Genomic DNA, 20211 nt, shown 5'->3' on the forward strand with positions numbered 1-20211 from the left:
TCCGCACGTTTTGTTTTTGCCGATCAGTTTGCGAGAAGCAGTGTAACCGGACGGTTGCAAAAAGCTGTGGACAGCGGCGTGTCCTCGTTGTCCCGGTATTCGGCATCGGCCGCCTTCGACCAAGAGATTCCGGTATTGTGTGTGCCCGTCTTCTTTCTTTTACGTGTCAGTTCGTGTCGCGAAGTGTTCCGCCAGCAAAGGCAATAGCAATAAATTACTTTCTTCCACCCTGTGCGTGCGTGCTATAGCGCACAGCATCTTGTCTTTACCGAGACACGGCCTGTGTCAACGCGGGTGACAAAGAGAGCGATACAATTATTGTGATGTGTAGGTGGTTCCGTCAGTAGGAAAAAAGCACGTATTCCGCGGGTCGTGTTCACTTCTTTCAACCATCTTTTATTGAACACCCGACCGTACCATTTCGCTTTATTCTGCTGGTGGTCGATCGAAGAAAAAGGGGAGCTCCGTCTCCCCCTTGTCAGACGCGAATCGCGGGCGTGTGTGTTTGTGTGCTTGTGTATTTGACCGTGCACGGAGGAGAGCAAAAGGATGAGAAAGCTGTGCCACAATAATCCTGTGTTTGCAATGCGTTATATAAAAAACCGCGGTTCCATCTAATCGTCGCTATCTCGTCGGTCGGGAAGCAATCACATATCCGATACGGGTGCCACACACCGTTCGAGTCTCGCCATTGTTGTCCTCGAGTAACCGCGGAGTCCCGCGGGGGCCGTTTACCTACCTGTTCGTTCGGAAGAGAGAGAGAGAGGGAGAAAAAAAGAAACAAGAATCCGTGCAATATAGAGCGAGTTGCGCTTGGCTCGCGAGATCAGTTCTTTGCAGTCGCTAGACGAGGGCGAGGTGTGCTGCCCGGGGAAACGGGGACGGCAGCCACGACTGGTGTCATCGGAAATCGTCCGATCCGTGTTTGTGAAACCCCCCGACCGTCAAATTGGACGACCACGCGCGTTCTGCGTGCGATAAAGTAGTAAAGCATCCCGTTCCGAGCGTAGTGCTCCCCAGCTCACAAAGCAAAGTGTAGATTAGCTCAACTACTAGACCCGCCGTCGGCTGCTAGCGAGCGAAGAAAAGGGAAAAAGGCGAAGAAAACTGACCGCTATTTCCACAACAAGATGCAACAACTAGCCACCATCATCGGGGCGAACGCCTACTACGACGGGAGCCGTGTGTTTACCTGGCTGGCCGACATGTGCGGTTTGTCGGTGGATTTGGTGAGTATATATGGGCACAGTTCACACTACATTCCGGGACACAATCCGGCTCCAATTGCGTGGGTGTGTCATCGGGACGGAAAAAGCAGGACAATTCTCACCGATGTCAAAGTAGGGATAGTTACTTGATTTCTCATAACAGGATGGCAGCAGCATCCGACCAACAAAAGCCGGTTTATAATTCCTCGGAAATGGGAGCGATGCTACGTTACAGAAAATGGATAGTATTTTCGTCAAATGTATGCAAAATGCGCAGAAATGGTCAGTTCAAAATATCACCCTTGTCGGTCATCTTTTCTTTAAGAACGTAAAACTTTGGTTGGGTGAACAATTTTGTGTGTCGCAGGTTTTCCCCAGTGAACTGGATCTCCCGTTTATCATCTTTCTTTTTTCTTCAGAAGATGACTGTTTCAAGTTATACTGATATCTTCTGCCAACTTGTACTATTTATTTAGCCTTTTTATTCGTCTTTGAAAGGGTGCAGAGCCCATTACAAAGCAGCAACAAAAAAATGGTTCGTCGAAGGGTGATGAATAAAGATGTCAATTGATGATTTTTCACACATCATGCATGACATCTTCTTTCTCGATTGCTCTAGGCCGGTTGTAAACATCTCCACAATGCGCCATTTGCTTTATCACCCAATATGTAACGGTGTCGGCAATTGCTCGGTACTTTAATTTTTTGCTCCACGATAAATGATTCAGCGTTTGGCAAACGAAAAGTAGGAAGAAAAAAAACAATACTAAACCTCCATAGCAAATGTCATAAATTCATCTATATTTATCGCTGATAAGTTAATAATCTTTGGGAAGATTCTTGTGAGGGCAATGAGAGGAGGGGTGTTGCGGAATAACGACGTACATTTCATTTTCCTGACCTCCAGATAAGCACTGGAGTTATGGCTACGATTCTTTTGGGGCATTGATAACAACAACCGTTGCTGTCAAAACGTCGTATGTTACTGATAAAGTTAGCCGTAAAAAATGGCAATCATACTAGAGCCGTCTCAGACGTTCCTGTCAGTATTTTCGCAAATTAACCGCAGAACCATCTTCTTGGTAAAAAAAACATTAATGTATGCATCGAGCTAAGATCCAGCACGCGCGCCTTGGAATACCACGAACCGGTCGCCTCGTGCTGCAGTATAAGCTTCTTCCAGCAGCTCCCACGTTTTTTGCACCAAACACTACCAAGTATAGGGACCTCTCGAGGGGTGTTGACTTTTTCGTCCGAAAAGCCACCATCACTCATTCATCATTCATCGTTTTCTTCGCATCCAGCGCTATCGAACGTCGTTTTGTCGCTTTTACTTTGTCCTTGAAGGAAAAGTCGGCACTCCAACGCTTTTTACCACCTCTGCAATGCGTCCTCGACACTGCAAGCCCTGTCTTCATGTTAACGGTTAAGAAAGAGATATGTTGTGAATGTAGACCGTGAAACAAAATGGTTAGACTTTCCATTTTCTTCTTCATTTTAATTAAAACCGTTGGATCGAGCCGTCATCATTAAGGACAGGGAAAATTATCTACCAATAAGGATAGAATAGTAATTGTTTTGCATTCCATAAATGGTACAATAGAAATACTTGCGTGGCCAATCGATGATTGATTGCTCTGAATAACGGATGCAATTGTGAACGAGTGTGAACATGGATAAAGGTCTAACAAATTAGTTAGTTTTCACTTCGAAAGTGTTGCAAATCGCACTTTCCTCAGAAAGGAGTCTTTGAAACCAGCAACTCCAAAGCATATTTATGTGACACTGTCCGAGTTAGGAGGGACAACGTTGTGTAACGTATTTTATATTTTAGCATATTGACCTTTGAGCGCTGACGAGAAAACTACTTTCGAATTCATACTTCCTTTTTGGCTAAACCCGTGCAAGAGGACGTTGTTAACTTTTTCTTTGGTCCTGGTCTTATGTCATCGGTGTTTCGGTGACAGAAAGAAACAGGCGTATAATCTGATTGTCAAAAGAAAAATAGTCCATCTAGTGGTCTATACTCCCAAGAGAGCTACATCTAGTAGCTTTAGTTTTTGCAGATATTTGGCTTCCATTTGTCTCGTGGTGTGGAATCCGTCCATTGTGGAACATAGTTGGTTGTTTTGTCAAAAGACTAATTTTACTTCGTCACCGCACTTTGGAGTAGATTAAACGCACGTCAACGGTTTGTTCACGTGGTTCGCGAATGCCGGCTTTGAACCGTCATCATTATCATCCACAATTTGTGTTAGGGCTAGCATCCATCCACCCGTTTTTAGCGAGAAATTCTGCACAGCGTCTCCACAGTTCTGCTCTGTGCTTCATATTTGTCATTGCCACTTTCCCGTTAATTCAGCGCCCCAATACAATCCCCCGGTGGCGACATCCCCGTCCGCGTTTTGGGGGTCGGTGGCATTGAATTAAAAATAACAGATCGAGGAAGGTTCACCTTCATTGAAGAGTTTCCACACTTTCCGGCGGCGCTTTCCACCAGCCACCGTTTTCCTTCCACTGAAGAATCACCTTCGCTGCGCTTTTGATTTGCTTAAGCCACGCCACGCGGTGTGGCGGTCTATCTCAATGTCGCTGGTAAATGGTTGCACAAACACCACAAGAAGCAGAAAAAAAACACTGGTACAAAACTTCAGCTTCAAGCCGCCAGCACGCCAAAGGGGGGTCGTATGCATACGCGAGCGCATTGAAGCAAAAACAAGGGGGATGATGATTTGGACGTGGCTTTGTTGGTCTTGTGTCTTTTTTCCTTAGGTGCTTCGCGCGAAGAAGGAATTTACGATCGCTGGTGGCGTGATCTTAACCCCGTCCTTGTGCCTGATAGTCTTGGGTCTTCGGGGCTTGGATGCCATTCGAGCCGTTGAGGTTGTTCTAGGCAGCAGCACATGCAATACCCTCATGTAAAATGTAACGTTTTCTCGTCAGGTCATCCATCAAGCGTTACCATAAACGAGTTGTTTGCGTTAATCGTTCTGACGTTGTTTTTTTAAGTTTCATAAGTGTTTTTGGGTTTGAGTTTAATTAAATATCCTGTTTTAATTACTCCACTCACTTTGACGACTCGATTGACCTTCATCATTTTTAAAAGACACTGAGTTTTAATTTAATTTTAAAACCATTCTTCCAACCCTGATGGTATGTTTTTATGTTACACCAACCGAAAAAAGGCATGTTTCGCATGTTTGTACTTTAGCTTACGACACAAATTAGCATTCGTATCACCATTAACACGATAGTTCAAATTATCGTCCTTCACGCCAACCCGTGAGTGGCAGAGTAGAATTTTTATTTTTATTTTCTTCCGTCCGCCTGATGAAATCAAAGCCGAAGTAAAACAATCCGTTTATTTATACTTTTTTTACTGCATTCAAATCGCTCCCTGATGACTAAGTTTTATTTCATTTGTTTTCTTTTTGCAACGATGATGAAGTCACCCTCAGCACCACGTCGATTGTGTGTTGGGGGGGAGGGGGTTGAGAGAGCGTCAAAGGTAATGAAAGGGTGCACCAGAGGAGCTCCTCCCGTGGGAAACCATTCCCCCCGCAGCCGACCCTAAAATCGAACCGCTAAATCCAGTTTAATCCCAAATGAAACCTCGGTTTTGGCCGTGGCTCGCACAGGGAGTAAGGGAAGGGAGTATGTCATACCGGCCCGCCGGGCCCATGGGTGTGCCACCACTACCTTCATGCACTAGTGGGTCAGCGGGTAACTGGCAGAGCCTAAACCCCCCTCCCAAACACCTTTCCCACCAGGCAACGATGTTTTCTAATCGCTTTTTAATTTTGTTATCATTCAATTTGAACTTGAGAACTCTTTAAAGTGAATCGAATTGGATTTGTTGAACCAGATTTAAAATGGTTCACTTTGAATCATAGGAGTCGTGTGACGAATCGTCTCAAAAATATAGCCTACTACCTCCTCTAACAATTTTCCTCTTTTGTCGGTTGGCGAGCGGGTTTTGGGTCGAAAAACACTGTTAGCATTGAAAGCGGCAAAGCGTCGAGCCGCCGGACGTAAGTAAACTCGCGGTATACTATCGAATGGCGCAAAGAGGAGAAGGTGTGTGCGTGCCTGCCCGCGATGTTTTTGTTGTTGTTTCCTTCTTACTCTTAGTTTTTTTACAATCCAGCGAAATCCTCCAAAACAAACGCGGACCAATGTTGTTGTTGTGTTGTTGTCGCGTGTGTGGCCATGTGCGTCGCGTGGAGTGTGGAGCTGGCAGTCGATGCATTGTGTATTGGTTTAGGTTGGTTGTGATTCAGTAAGCGAACGATTCCACCAAAGAGTGTGAGAGAGAGAGAGAGGGGTGTGGTTAAGGTGAACGCGGCGTGTGAACCTCAGGCAAAGCGTTTAGTGTTTGCGTCGAAGTCGAAGACGTTAGTAGTCCGGGAGGTAGTGTTGCGTCCGAAAACGATTTCGGTTTCCTCGGTAGTGTCCAACGTCGATGTCATACAAGTATCCAAATATTTCGCCAAACGGTGGCCACCTGTTGATATAGGGTTCTATTTCGCGATCGGTGAAGTGAGATAAATGCGATGCGATGTGGAATGGCAATGGCAACAAAGGCTTTTATTACTTTCTTTGAACGTCCAAAAGCAATTGATTATGGTGCAGTTCTTTTTCAGTACTTTCAATCTCATCTCCGGCTCAAGGAAGAAAGTGGTCTCTTGTAAAATTAGAAGAGAGGGTGGGAAAATAGTTACGTTGCTTGAATGCTACCCAAATAAGGTAGTTTTGTTACTATGTGATTTATTCAACCTACATGTTGATGAGGCAAGGGATGGTGAAAAAGACTGGAACATTTTTCTTCCATCTCAATACCAACCATTTCATGGCAAACTAAGGAACCTTCACAACTCACTCACTCTCAAGTACGCCATTTTGGGTTGGGACTTGCTTGCTGGCGTTCCGAAAAAGTCAACGCGGATTCACGCGCGAAGGCGGCGTAATTTATAATCGATGACATCATGCACACTAAAACACTCACGCGCCGCCTAACGGCCAAGACAAGGGTTCGCCCGATGTCATCAATGTCACATGCTGCTCTTACGCCAGGTCGCTGGAATGCTGCTTGCGTAAAGCTTTTGCCACCCCTCCCCGGCTTCCGGTGGAAAAACGGCTGTGTGCAACGGAAAAACCACCGGAGTATCGCTCGGTTTGTGGAGTTCTGGAAAATCACCTTCGCGACACGCGAAACTCGAAAGTGTTTCGTTGTTGATAGTGCAAGTGGCAAATTGGGGTTGAACCTCTGCCGCACGAAGGGTTGGCAATAGAATGGCGTGCTTCCTCGATTGGGTGGTAATATAAGGCAAACACACAAAAGTGGCATATTCTTTGCAAATAGGTATATAAAACCTTCATGAAAGTTGATAGGGGCAATTGCGTTTGATCAGTGATTGACTCCAATAGATATCATGAGTCGTATCTTCCGTGCCATTTTTATTTACGCAGCTCTTCAACAATTGCACCGATACACCGAACAAATCAAACTCTATTGTGCGAAGTTGCAGTGGAGTGTTTACATCACCAATTGATGCACTATTTAAACGGTAGATATGCATCCGGTTCCCTAGTTTCTAGGGTCCCAAAGACATCGATTTCGGTTTATTCTGGGTTGTCTTTCACTAAAACTTAAAAAAATACACCTAATACAACAATTTATAATACAGATAAAAAACGATAAGTGTATGAATCGCCTGACTGACGAAAGTTCACTCTTCTGCTGCTAAAAGTCAGTTATCGTAAACCCAATATCTTGCTGCTGGGGTGGTAAGACCTCGAACGAGCAAGAAATCCCTCGGCACCATAAATAATTAACAAACACGCCTTATCGGGTGTAATCTAAAGTCGGCTACTGAGAAGCCACATCGGCCGACGACTGCGCGCCGGAATGCTACGCCTCCCGATACCCAAACAAAGAGCCCGGCCTATTTCTCCTTCAATCAATGCCATTTAGCCCGGACCTAATCACCATGTCTAGCCTGACCGGGAGGAATAGATAAGCCTCCTCGACTCTCGTCCCAAAATCGCTTCACATCCTTGCCGTCGAACAACGCCGAACAGGATGTGGGCATCAACTCTATTGCCTTTGGCCCTTCCTGTGTGTGTTTGTTGGTGGGTGGGTGGGTGGTGGTTTGGTAGGATGGAGTTTTCCTCCTCCGCTCTTCTCATCGCAGAGTACACGAAATTGGAAATGGCAAACATCGTTTTGATCGATTAGTGTACCGTGTTCTTTTTCCTTCTTCGTTTGGTAAATACGACAAAACTGCAGTTGCTTGAATGACAAGGAAAAATGTTGAATCAGTTCTCTGGTCCCCCCCGTGCTGCCCATTCAAAACACTCTCCGTCTGCTGTATGTCGCTTTTCTTTCGCTCACTTTTTTTTCCACAGAAATAGTGTATACGGGGGTTCGATGACGCCATCCGACTCTGTTTTCCTTTTTCTTTTCCCTTTTTTTGTTGTTGTTATTTTAGTCGTCCATACCAACGGAAATACTAGTTGAACACTTTATGGCCAGAAGCGCCCCGAAAAAAAGCCTTTGGCTTCCAGCACTCGGTGGGAGGGAGGTTGGAAAGGAGGGGGGAGCTGGTTGATGTCTCGCCTAGGCACTTTGTCATTTCCTCCCAGCGCCCCAGACAATGAGCTACATAAAATTCCTCGAGAAAAGAATTCCACGGTGTGACGGTGAGGGGTGGGAAAAACGGGGAAATGCTAATCCTTGTTGCTGGCTGGCGGCACTTCCGGCGAATGAAAACAAGAACGCAATATCGGGCCAACCAAGGCCAGCGGGGAAGAAGCGACTCCTAATACTAGGCTAGTCGTAGAAAAGGGAAAACGTCCAAGCGCTATCGCTTCCTTTTCGCGTCCTCGCCTTCATCGGCAATATCGTATCAAAATGAAACCCCTCAGTTCTAGCTCTCGATGAGAAAAATGTTACATTTAGTCGATCCGCACGGATGAACCCCACTTCCACCTCCTTTCCCCGGCACAATGTGATATAATCCAATTCATTCGTTCGTTCGTTCGTTTCATTTCTGTCCCCGAAAATCTGTCGAGAATTGGAGAACGCTGGCGCGCTGACTCTTGCCACTCTCGTCGGCCGTGTTACTTAACCTTCAACATCAACCTCAACCTCATCAATGTCACCCGATTAAATGCTGGCACAAGGCAGCAAAATCTGTTGATGGGCTCTTCTAGCCCGATGTCCTCTCAAGATGGATGGGTCTAACGGAACGAATGAATTAATGGCACTTTTGCTCTCGAGTAGGAATGAAGAATGAAGACGACACAGAAAAAAACCCAATTTCAAAATTCTTCCTCCTGATTCTCTTTCGGTGTCACTTAAAGTGTGGCTGGAGCTTATTAACTAACCAAAGAAGTGACTTGATGAGGTTCCACTCAGTACAGAATGAGTCTTTAAACTTGTGAGTCACTAAAGATACATCACTTAAAGTAAAATCATTTCACTCTGTCACCTTCTTCTGCGCTATTCAAACGAATAACATTTCCATCGACCTGACTCTCGGAAAACGGTGGCGCAGTTGGCAAAAGGGGGAGACTGGATTATCGACTTCTAAATAGGTCAATCGATTTGCATGAGGGTGGGACGATTGTTCAGGTGGTTTTGCGCACCTTTACCAGCGAGGTTAAAGGAGTCAGGCTATAAGTTGGGTTAGTTCTACGACCGAGCTCTAGATGATTACTTATTCTAAAGAACTAACTTTGACTTGTTTAGTTAGGCTCATTTCGAACTTACATGTTCCGACTTTCTTCACTGAATCTGCCTCGATGAGTACACTCTAAACCCAACGTCGAGGGGGTCAGCACAGAACCTCGGAAACCCGGGAGGTGATTCACGAAAAAAAAGAGTCTTCAGATGCTGACTTCCATTTCGAAAAGTCGTTTGCTTTGACTCCTTTCTGACCCCGTCGAATATCCTGGCGATATGAGCAAATAATCAACACGTGTTGGAAAATGTGGTCACAGGATTAATCTTCATTATTGCATTTATTACGTCCCATCGTCTACATCTCCTGGCTGAACGTGTGTGTGTGTGTAGAGTCCCGTACGTGGTTGGATCGGTGTCTCGGTTTGATGGCAAGTCGTAACAACATCATCCGCCGAAGTGCAACTCCCGAAGCACGACGGTGACAACACTCACACTCGGTCCCGGGAAAGTCAACACTTTTCCACTACGTGTGCAATGTTGTTTGCCGCGGGCGTTGTCTGAAGGAAAAGTAGCACAAAATTTCGTCCACCACAAGTGGAAAACCCCCAACTCCAGGGTCGTCGCGCGAGGGTCAGCCAGGGCAGTCAAGAACCTTCGGAAGAAAAGGGCACCGAGAAAAAGTGCGTAGGTCGTAAGGCGTGCAGCGAATGGGAAAGTCTTTCCACAACACATGACACGTCGGACTGGCTGTTGATAAAGCCAGAAGTGGAAAAACGCAAACGCCACAAACGTGAAGTGGTCCGTGGAACCTCAAATTTTACTCTTGCCATTTCCCTGTGTGATTTATTTTCGCTCGGAGTTGGAGTCGACGGATTAGCTCCAAAAATCCCGTCTACGACATCGCATCCCTTTCGCTTATGCTTTGACCTTTTCGCTAGCGCTGGCTAAAAACCAACGAGATTACATTGCTTAGCTCTGTTGCCGACGAGCTGAAGAAAACGATTTAGAAGGCTAATTAATTCTCCTCGCCGAAGAAAATCGAAACACAATGGCTTTCCCCCCGCGAGGGCTTTCGCATGCCAGTAATTTGTTCGGAGGAAATGGAGCAACATGTCATTATTTGTGACACCCGAAAATTGTGGAGAAGGGGAGAGGAAAACCCAAGGGCATTTGCTCTGTCATGTCATGCGAAAAGCCGAGATCCCTGACCTCTGGCAGCTTAATCGTTGTTTCGTCTACTATCCGTACCGGATGGTGAACTGATATAACCTTTCCACTCGACACGACTGCCCGATTAACAAGCAAAGGATGAAAATGGCAACCCAAAAAAAAACAAAAACAAAAACCAAAACACCACCGATACATTTTCTATATCAATTCACAACGAGATTTTTCCATTTTGAGCACGTGTTCGTGGGGAACAAAAGTATCTACCACCGGGGGGGTGGGACAAAGCACAACAAACCCAAACTGAACACTGAATCACAAACAAATTTGGGTCAAAGATGGGAATGGGCCCGCTTCGGAGGGAAAATGGGACCGTCGAAATGTAAATTAAAACAAAATAAACATTAACATGCGGTCCCTTTGCGTGGTGGTGTACGATATGGTCAAATTAAAATCGTATATTCATAGCGTCGAGAGCCATAATCGCTCGAACGCTCGGGAACCTAACAAAACAACAAGACAAAAAACAAATGATAATGTCTATTTAGATGGCGAAAGATGGGAGATGGTGGAGCTGGAGGACGAGGCAACATTTAATCAAAATCAAATAGCCCCAAAGGCTGACTTTCGGGCTGTGATGTCGAATGTGCTGTGGGAATTTGGGAATGATGGATATCGAGCAAGATGTAAACTGTTGATGTGTTTGTTGATATGACCTATCCTTCCCATTTCCCGTCTACGGTTATCTACGGGCCTCTCGAAATATGGACAAAAGCGATGTTTCCCGCATTCGCAATTCGCACGCTCGTGAGCAAAATTGTGATAGGCTAAATATTTTAGCACAAAAGCCACGTACCACTCATTGCGCGGGAAATGTGTAATCCAATCTCTTTCTCGGTTCCTCTTCGTCTGCAAAAAAACAGAGGAAAACCTCTTGCCTTTCGAACCCATCCCCGGGTTCCGTTTAGCTTCTGCACGCACAGGCAGGAGCCGAGAAAAAGGCAACAAAGTCCTTCCGAAGGCTATTTCCATTTGGCGCCCCGAAAATGGCGAGGAGTTCTATCGACTTGAAGTCCAAAAATGCGTCGTGTTTTTCGTACGTTCAACAGATGGATAGGACGTGTGAACTACGGTCGGCCATTCCTTCCACTTTCGAGGTGGTTTGTGACTTCTTTTTTTTTCTTCAGGTGTTTGATCGGAGGCTTATTTTTTGGCCTATCAATGGAACGATAAAGTTGTCACGATTAGATTGGGGAAAAGTTAATAAACATCCTACCAAAACACGGTTGCTGCTGGTCTGCATGTTTAGTGGCGTGTTCATCAACCCTACAGTCCGTGGCCATTTGTGTGATGTGATAAGCTCCCAATTCGCTCGCAAAGGCCAATCGAGCCAATCGCGCGAGCTGTATCGTGATGATAACTGATGTTTGTGGAACACAGTTCTTTACTTCAAACCATTTTGAAACTTATTTAAGGAAATGGGAGCCACCAAAAGCGGTGCCTTTTTTTCCGCAAAGATCACCAGAAAAACGTCGCAAATCGAACGAAGCGAATGTCCTTTGCATAAAATAATATCATGAAATCGATGCCGGTTGTCTCCATCGAAATCGATCCGGTACACAAGTGTTCGGTGTGAAATTATTTAACATGCACATTTAATATGTATTATCTCAGTTTTATTTCGAAAGCAACACCAAAAGACCCTTTTCCCTTTTCCATTAGGTTTTCTCTTGCTGAATGAAACAACCCGGTTAGGACAGCGTTAAGATCAACATTGCTTTTTGGTCTTCACGATGCTGGACTATCTACTATTGTACTTGATGATCTTAATGGTAGCAAGGAGAATAGCGAATGTTTTTATCGTTTGTCTGGACTTATTTAAAAACTTGTATTTTGTTCGATACGGCCTCGAAACTATCGCTCTTAGTTTCCTTAAATTCAATCGCAGGAGCTCTACGAAACCGGGAAAACTTAATCTAGCCTGCTGCGTTGATCAAAAATTGCACCTTTAAAACGCAGTCAAGAAACGCCTACTCGAATCTAATCGTTACGTGTTACACAATTCAAACCAGCCGTTCCGTTCCGAACAACTTGCACACACTTTTATTGATTCATATGGCTTTATTGTGGGGCAAAGTTTCTAGGATTTAAAAAGCACCTCCAACTCATAAACGACCTTAACCACACACACCCGGACACGCACCAGCTCCCTCGAGTTGGAAGGGATGCAATTTGGTAGGAAAATTCTGCCTCTCGATATATCGATGCGAGTCGAATTTTCGCGCGACTTTCGGCCTCATTTTGCGCGCGCTCGAAAAGGTTGAGACCTTGTCGGAAAAATCAGTTTGGCAGTTTCCTTTTTCCTTTTTTTTTTTTGGTTTTCCATTGCGTGCCGTTTACCCTTTTGCCCTTTTTAGTTGAAGGGTTTTCTCTTCGTTCGAGCACTGCGAACCTCGCGAAACTGCAGTACGCCATACATTTCCCCCATCTTTTCGGTCTTGGCCTGGGGTTTCGGGGCATAGCATTGGTTGGTTTTCATTATTTTATTTTTTGTTTTCTAGTTTTGGCTTTGATTTTCCCGTCAATCATACACACACGCGCCTGCCTGCCCTCGGAAATGGGGTTTGTGTTTAGCGCCGTTTGCCCGCCGAAATGCAATATTTTAGAGCACGTCGTCGTCGTCGTGTTCACACACTGCCTGCCCCCCCATTTTTTCCAAACACCACCCAGAGTTGCGCCAAGCACGCCTCCCGGCAATGACGATAATGATGGCGATGATATTGCTGTTGATGTTGCTGATTTCGATAGAGAGATTCATGTGTCGATTCACGGTGAAATGGGAAATGTGTTTCACCTGTCTTTCCCGCTGCAGCACAAGCGACGTTTTTAGCAGTTCATATAGTCGCTTCCCCTTTTTTTTTACCGCCCTTCCCTTCATTTTCCAAGGTGAGAGGATGAAATAATATGCGTCGAATGGATGAATGGGGTGGGGTGGATGGGCCTAAGGGCCACCACAAAAAAAAAACCCCCCGTAACGCCTATGCCACTTTCCATCGGAATCGTTTCCATCACGCGTCACCGATAGTTTTTCCACTGCAGGATTTAGCGTTTTTCCGCACTACCGCGCACTCTGAAAGTGAACTCTCATTCTCGATTGCTGCCAACAGCTTCACAGTGAAAATGTTGGTGTCTAACCTATCGACGGGCGATACATCATTTGATGGATATTTAATTGCGACGGTTTGAAGCGTCACCCGAGAGTAAAAAACTACTCATGTCGCTTAAAAGGGCATAGATAACTCTTCAATCCCATATCACACTTCCTTTAGATCACAAGCTGAAAGTCGATACGGACGGACACGAGCATTCTGTCCTCAGTATATGTGATATAGGAGTATCCCGATGTATTGAATACCATAGTCCTAACATAAGGCTCGAACTTCACAGGATTGTAAATACTTACCCGAATCGGTCCACAAACTTGATTCCAATCTGTTTATCTGTTTGCACAATAATCCCCCTTTCGCTTTCTTGCTTCTGCGAGAATCTCCTTAAGATAGATGTCGATTACGCAAGGATTTTGTTTTGGGTGTTGTTTGTTGATCGGAGCGATAATCTGATCTCTTGCTTCCTACCAAACTTTTGAGCGTCTCCCAAAAAAAAAAATAAAACATTGCAAATTGCCCTTCATCTTGAGCCCATAGTTTGAGCTTCTACTTAAATCGAACTACCCCCCGAAAGACAAACCCAAAGCATCGCATCCTTTTCCAACCAGGCCAGACCCCGACGGACCCCCTCTCCAGAGCAAACCTTAATCGATCATGGAAAAATCGCAAACAAATTGCCACTGAGAAAGTGCCACCCCAAAAGAAAACGAAGTGCTCCCGTTCAAGAGTGTTTTGAGTAGAGAGTGTGTGTGTGTGTGTGTGTGTAGAAGAAATAGGAACTATCCATGATGGAGCAGGTGGTGGAGGTGGACGTACCAGCGGAGTGGGTTGGTGCCGTTGCCGACCGCGTACGGAGCTTTCTGACTGAGCTGGGAGTAATAAGATACGTAAGTGATTACGTTTTCGTGTTGATCTTTCTTTTCCCCCTATCTCTCTCAGAACCACCGTAGGTATGCGATCTCGTATGGGATTGTTTTCCTTTTTTTTTTGTTTCTTGCCGAACTAGTCTATATTTTACGTGATTGATTAGCAGGGTTTGTTTAAATTACCGAATGCATATGCTAGTGTGTTGAAGTTGAAGCAAATACGAGTTGTAACAGGGTGCGCAGTTGTGCAGTTTTAATCTTTAGCGATTTTTTTACATTCAATACAGTGCAAGAACAGCTTTTGAAAAAAATCTATAAATATTCCGGAAAACAGCTGCAAATTCCTTATTAGCAAGAACTGATGTTAGATTTGCAATCTGAACAAATGAAATCAACTGAACCAATGAAAAAGCATAGATTTGTTTGAATACGCCTAAACCATTCGGTCATCTAAAAGAAGTATACCTAGTACAAAAAAAACATGTGGCTCAAAAGAATGCAACGATCACGCTTTTTGCTACGATCACGACCTTGGATACAGGCGAAGAAATGCATTTCTTCCCTAATGAACTGTGAACGTGGCAATCGAATGACTTTCCATGTTGTGTATGCACGTATGAAAATAATTTCTGAAAAATGGCGAGGATGAAAAATCAAAAACATTTTTCGCCAACAGCAGGGAGGAGTTCAAGGTGTCACTGTAACTGGGCGTTACGTGAGCATGGCGCGAGTTAGAAAACCCGCATTTAAACACGTGCCCTGCCGCTGGCTTTGCGCGCGCACTCGCGCCGAACCGAACCGTCAAGGCCTCCCTTCTCCTCCCTGTGTCGGTTTTAAAAATATATATATATATACTCCTTAAAACCCGTGCGGGGATCCAACCCGAGTGCAGGTTGTTCGCTCACTCCGGTTGTGGGCCACTTCATTTGTACCATATCGGGTCTCCCTGCCTCGTCTTAAAAGTTGGTTGGTTGTCTGAGTGGCTGGCTGGCTGGCTTGAGTAAACCAGTCCTGCCAGTGGCTCCGTTCCCTTGGTCGACCCACCGGTGCACGGTCAAGGTTGTGTTCGCTTGAATAACGATCACAGTGCGCACGATGTAACCCAATACAACGCCACCGTAGGAGACGAGAGGTGCAGCTGGTTTTAACTTACCATATGGGCCACACACTGCATTTACGCCGCCCTCTAAATAATGATGATGACTAAACCCGGCAACGACTGTCTCAGCCCTCTCGGGCCGGAGGCATGACTTGTTGTTTATGCAAATCCCCGCACCGGAATCGGATGTGTCATTCCCTACGATCGTCGAAGGTTTATCAACCTAATTTCCTAAGTGTTGCAAACATTAGAAAAAACGAACGAAACACGCTTTTGTCGGTCGGCTGAGGAAAGGGTCAAGAGGTTAAGTTCACTTGCTAATGCTCGATGGCAGCTTAGTCCGACCCCCGGGTACGACGGAAGTGCTTGGCAACCGTTTCTTCTAACCCGGGTCACACCTGACACCTGATTCAAATTTGGCACTCTCCGATCGGAAAGCACAGTCTCTCGCCATCGTGTGTCGGCCATTCGCCTCGAAACCCAATTGACCCAATTCGGTACTCAGCCCCCTCCTTCCCCCTGTAGGGTGTTATTTTCATCACGTTATCTTCTCGAAAGTGACCAACACTTTTGGGGGTTGGTGAATATTCGGCCTCATTAGTGATCCGGAACCGTATGCCAACCACGACCCGGATTCCCGTGTAATCCAGTGCCAGTGTGCAAACACACACACACATTATCGCATCTACTGGTTGGAAGGGGCGACTGTTTTGTTCCAAAGGCTCGAAATTTGGTTTGTGGATTTTGGCCGACACTTGGGAAGGATTCATCCCGCATCAATTACATTTCAATTATCCTTAATTATACTGATGTTCGGTGGTTTAGTGAACATCTACTAATAGTGATACGTATGCTGAACTATTTTATTTACTATTCTAGCAAATCGTTCGGAGACACCATTGAAGAATTGCAAAGTAGTTTGATTCTATTCCTAAATTTTGTTAAACAGTGTCTTCGTTCGACAATTGAATTCTTTTCAAATTTGTTCCAAAACCGACGGAAAGCCGTCGCCACAATCTATCTGTTTCCTCACCTTAACTTCTTGCGGACATTGTCCCCATATCCTTAGTAAACTGCCAGCAGAGCCAACGATGGGCTGGGTATGTTCAATTGGCCCTAACTAAAGCAGCACATAACCGGATTATGTCCACTTGTCGACCCCAACTGCGCAGCAAACCGTCTGGGACTTGTGTTAGCAAATGATGCAGTTTCCTTTTCTTTGCTCCATTTCTCCACAATCGGACAACTCCAATCGTCTGAAGCCTCTGGTCGGCATAACACACTGGGCTGGTCCCGAGGGGTTATCGTCGTGCGGAATTGAGTCGTTCGTTCGTTGGCCTGCGATCGACCTGAAGCCGGACCGGCTCGTTCCAGAACTCACTTGGAACGAGATTTGTGTGGCGTGATCAAGAGCAGAAAACAGCTGATTAAACGATGACCGTCCGCTTCTGTTTGTCTCAACTACGTGCGCAGTTAGTTGAAATGTATTTCGATTACGAACGATTGGAGCTCGTGTTTGTTCTCTTTCATTCACAAAACAATCGACTCTAATGATCGGCGCTCCGCCGTTTGTTCTTTGTCCCGCAATCGTAGGTAAACTTCCTCATCACACAGTTTCTGGCACTGATCCTCGCGTCCACGTTCCGCTCGTACTTGCACCCGTCGAAAGTGTCCGCCAGCACGCGGCACGCGATCGGTCTGGTGATCGGGCTGTTCTTCGGGTACTTCTGCTTCGGCCAGCAGGCGATCCACATTGCCGGCCTTCCGGCGGCCTGCTATGTCGTCATCCGCACACAAAACCCACAGATCGTCCAACGGTAAGCACCTGCTCGGTGTGTCGCGTTCGCTGCTAAACCCAGGGCCCTTCCCCTTCCCCACAGGCTCGTCATGGTCGTGGCATTGTTCTACCTGTCCTGCATCCACCTGCATCGGCAGTACTACGACTATGGGTCGTACTCGCTCGACATCACCGGTCCGCTGATGATCATCACGCAGAAGGTGACCAGCCTGGCGTTCAGCATCCACGATGGGTTCACGCGCGAAATGAAGGACCTCACGCAGAGCCAGCAGCAGCACGCCATCCGCAAGCTGCCGTCCGCGCTCGAGTTCTTCTCCTACACGCTCCACTTCCAAGGGCTGATGGCGGGCCCGCTGGTGTTCTACAAGGATTACATCGACTTCATCGAAGGTTGCCACATCATGAAGCAAACGGTCGCCAATGTGAGTTTCCTCTAGCGCCAAAAAGAGTTTCCTTGTTTGTTGACGTTCCTTTGTTTTAGGCCAAGTACGACATCGACAAGGAAATTGTCCACGAACCATCGCCGGTGAAGGCGGTCGTGAAGAAGGTGATCGCCAGTTTGGTGTGCGCGTTGATCTTCATAAAGTTCGCTACCATATACCCGATCAAAACGATGAAAGGTGAGTGGTCACCGACGACACCGGAAGTGCACTGGTTTATTCGGGTCCTCTTTTTTTTTAGATGACGGCTTTATTGCCAGTTCCGGCTTTTTCTACTCACTGTGGTACATGATGATGGCGACGACGGCCGTGCGCTTCAAGTACTACTTCGCCTGGCTGATGGCGGACGCGATCTGCAACAACTCCGGGCTCGGCTTCAACGGGTACGACAAGCGGGACGGCGTGACGCCCCGCTGGGACATGCTGTCCAACATTCAGGTGCTGGAGTTCGAGTTCGGTACCAACTTCCGCAACTGCATTAACGCGTGGAACGCCGGCACGAACCGCTGGCTGCGCATGGTCGTGTTCGAGCGCGTCCCGAAGCGCTACGGTACGGTTCTCACGTTCAGCCTGAGCGCCCTCTGGCACGGATTCTACCCGGGCTACTACCTAACGTTCGCGACCGGTGCCCTCATCGTGATGGCGGCCCGGATCGCGCGCAAACTCTTCCGGCCAGCGTTCCAGCGCACGGCCGGCACTCGCGCCCTGTACGACGTCCTCACGCTGCTGGTGACGCGCGTCTTCATGGGCTACGCCACGTTTCCGTTCGTTCTGCTCGAGTTTAAGGCTAGTCTTCGTATGTACCTGAATGTGTTTATGTGCCTTCATCTAGTCGCTTTGATCACCGTATTTATTTTATCGAACTACGTACCGCGCGGTGCGGGCTCGAGCAAAGCATCCACCGCCGCGGCCGCTAAGCTCGACTCGACCGGCGATGAATCCTCCGTACGCCACAAACCGTACCAGGCGACTCCCACACCGGAACCGGTCACCACCGGCACCGCACTTCGCTACCGTGGCGAGAACGGACGCCGAACGATGGAACCACCCATTCTGAATGGTTCGTCGTCGCAGCCCTCCCCCGCTGCTGCGTCCATCGGCTCCCAATCGGTGCACCACGTGGTGGACCCGTTCTGTTTGACCACCAGCGTGAGCGGCACCCACAAAAAGACTGACGATTTTCTGCCGGACGAGGCGGACAACAACAACAGCAGCAACAGTGCCACCATCACCACCAAGCCGGCCGGGGCCAAGCCGGGCGCCCGGGAACGCATCAAGGAGAAGCTCGAGCAGGAGACGCGCAACATCGAGGAGTTTATCGACAAGACGGTGACGGGCTTCGTCGAGCTGAAGGACGATCTGATGCGCATGAACGAGTCCCCGATCGGTGGGCTGTACATTCCGCGCAAGGTAAACGGTGCCGTTGGTGGCGGTGCGAACGCGACCGACGGCGAAGGAACTAACTCGTCAAGCGGCGCGTTCCTCAAGAAGGAAATCGATGCGCTCAACGCGGCCGTCCAACAGGCCAACGTGTTGCCGGCCGTTCTCAGCAATGGGCATGCCAAGTAAAAAAGCAGCCAACCAAAACATACTCTTCCGCACTGCACTGTACCTCCCCGGCAATCCGTCGTATCTCCCTAAACGCGGGGGAGAGGTGGGTAAAAAAGAGCTCGTCAACGGACTTCCTGTTGGTGGAACTAGCGAGTGCCTACCATATTTGCGCGGGAAAGATACATTTAGTTTTCACCTTCACCTTCCGATCCAGCGTCTTCTATCTCGACCGACCCTCCACCGGTTCGTCGGTGGAGTTGAGTTTCTTCCTGCCCTTACCACCAACCGAGACGACGATATCAGACCGAACACGCCCCCCAAAAGTAACTGGATGGAGGCGGTAAATTTTGCTGCTTATGCCAAATTTTGTACAAACACAAACTACCTAAACTCAAGGCACGAGTTTAACGAGAACGACAACAGAAACCAGAGTTCCAATGGGGAGGGAAGAATGTTGAAGGAAAATTGAACGTAACCAGAATCATCGCGAACAAGTTGTCAATAATACCTCCACAAAGCAAAACGGTCCAGAATGCTGCACTAAACAAAAGGCGTGTATGGAACTCGGGTCGACAGGAATAGGAGAGGAGATGGAGCCGAAAGGAGATATATTTTTGAGAAACATACCTATATTATATGAACCCCCCCCCATATGTTATAATCGGTTCTTGTGTCGTGTGTATGCATAAGTACTGCAAAAAACAACACTCCCTAATTCAAAAATCCCACTAAGTTGCTTCCAGTAAAGTCCCACCAGAAACTAGAGAGAGGGAGAGCGAGATAAATAATCTAATGAAAACAACGTGTGTTACGGATACGATGGCACAAATATAATTTAAGCTTTTGGGTACAATTTTTGCCGAAAGTCGTAAGCGTCGGCGCGCTAAACAAAACAGTTCGTTCAGTAGCATTTGTCTAGTTTTATAGAAAAAAAATCAAGAAATAACAATTCTCGCTAATAGTTACAAACTTTCTTCATCACAATGCTTCCAAATTAAGACTTATGTCGCGGGAACTCTGTATCCTGTTAATGGGAGAAGGAGCACTTGTTTTTAAGATAGGTATTTACCTTCGGTTATTCGCCATTAGCTAAGTTTACTTCGTCTCCTGCAGTCAATTGCTTGGAGCCGAAAGAAAACCAAGGATTTTTTTAAAGGACGAAACCCCCCGGCCTTGCACAGCACAAAAATATCTAAAAGTCTACTTCACCTGTTGTTACAAACATAAC

At 46.8% G+C, this 20211-nt stretch overlaps 1 protein-coding gene across 1 annotated transcript; it reads left to right on the top strand.

Annotated features, from left to right (window-relative positions):
- Nucleotides 1-43: 43 nt before the first annotated feature.
- LOC131281472 (lysophospholipid acyltransferase 6) lies at nucleotides 44-19214 on the top strand. The gene is made up of 5 exons (XM_058310805.1): nucleotides 44-1229; nucleotides 16788-17011; nucleotides 17075-17414; nucleotides 17474-17612; nucleotides 17674-19214. Exons 1-5 carry the CDS (start codon nucleotides 1131-1133, stop codon nucleotides 18999-19001), a joined length of 2130 nt encoding a protein of 709 aa, XP_058166788.1. The 5' UTR covers nucleotides 44-1130; the 3' UTR covers nucleotides 19002-19214.
- Nucleotides 19215-20211: the final 997 nt, after the last annotated feature.

Source organism: Anopheles ziemanni, chromosome 2 (assembly GCF_943734765.1).
Source record: "Anopheles ziemanni chromosome 2, idAnoZiCoDA_A2_x.2, whole genome shotgun sequence".
In the NCBI taxonomy this organism is placed as follows: Eukaryota; Metazoa; Arthropoda; class Insecta; order Diptera; family Culicidae; genus Anopheles; species Anopheles ziemanni.

Excerpts from the sequence above, each read along its gene's own strand:
- LOC131281472 (XM_058310805.1), top strand. The coding sequence starts at position 1,131 with ATGCAACAACTAGCCACCATCATCGGGGCGAACGCCTACTACGACGGG. Across the intron at positions 1,230-16,787 it reads GCGGTTTGTCGGTGGATTTG|GTAAACTTCCTCATCACACA; the intron begins GTGAGTATATAT and ends CCGCAATCGTAG. Across the intron at positions 17,613-17,673 it reads CCCGATCAAAACGATGAAAG|ATGACGGCTTTATTGCCAGT; the intron begins GTGAGTGGTCAC and ends CTTTTTTTTTAG.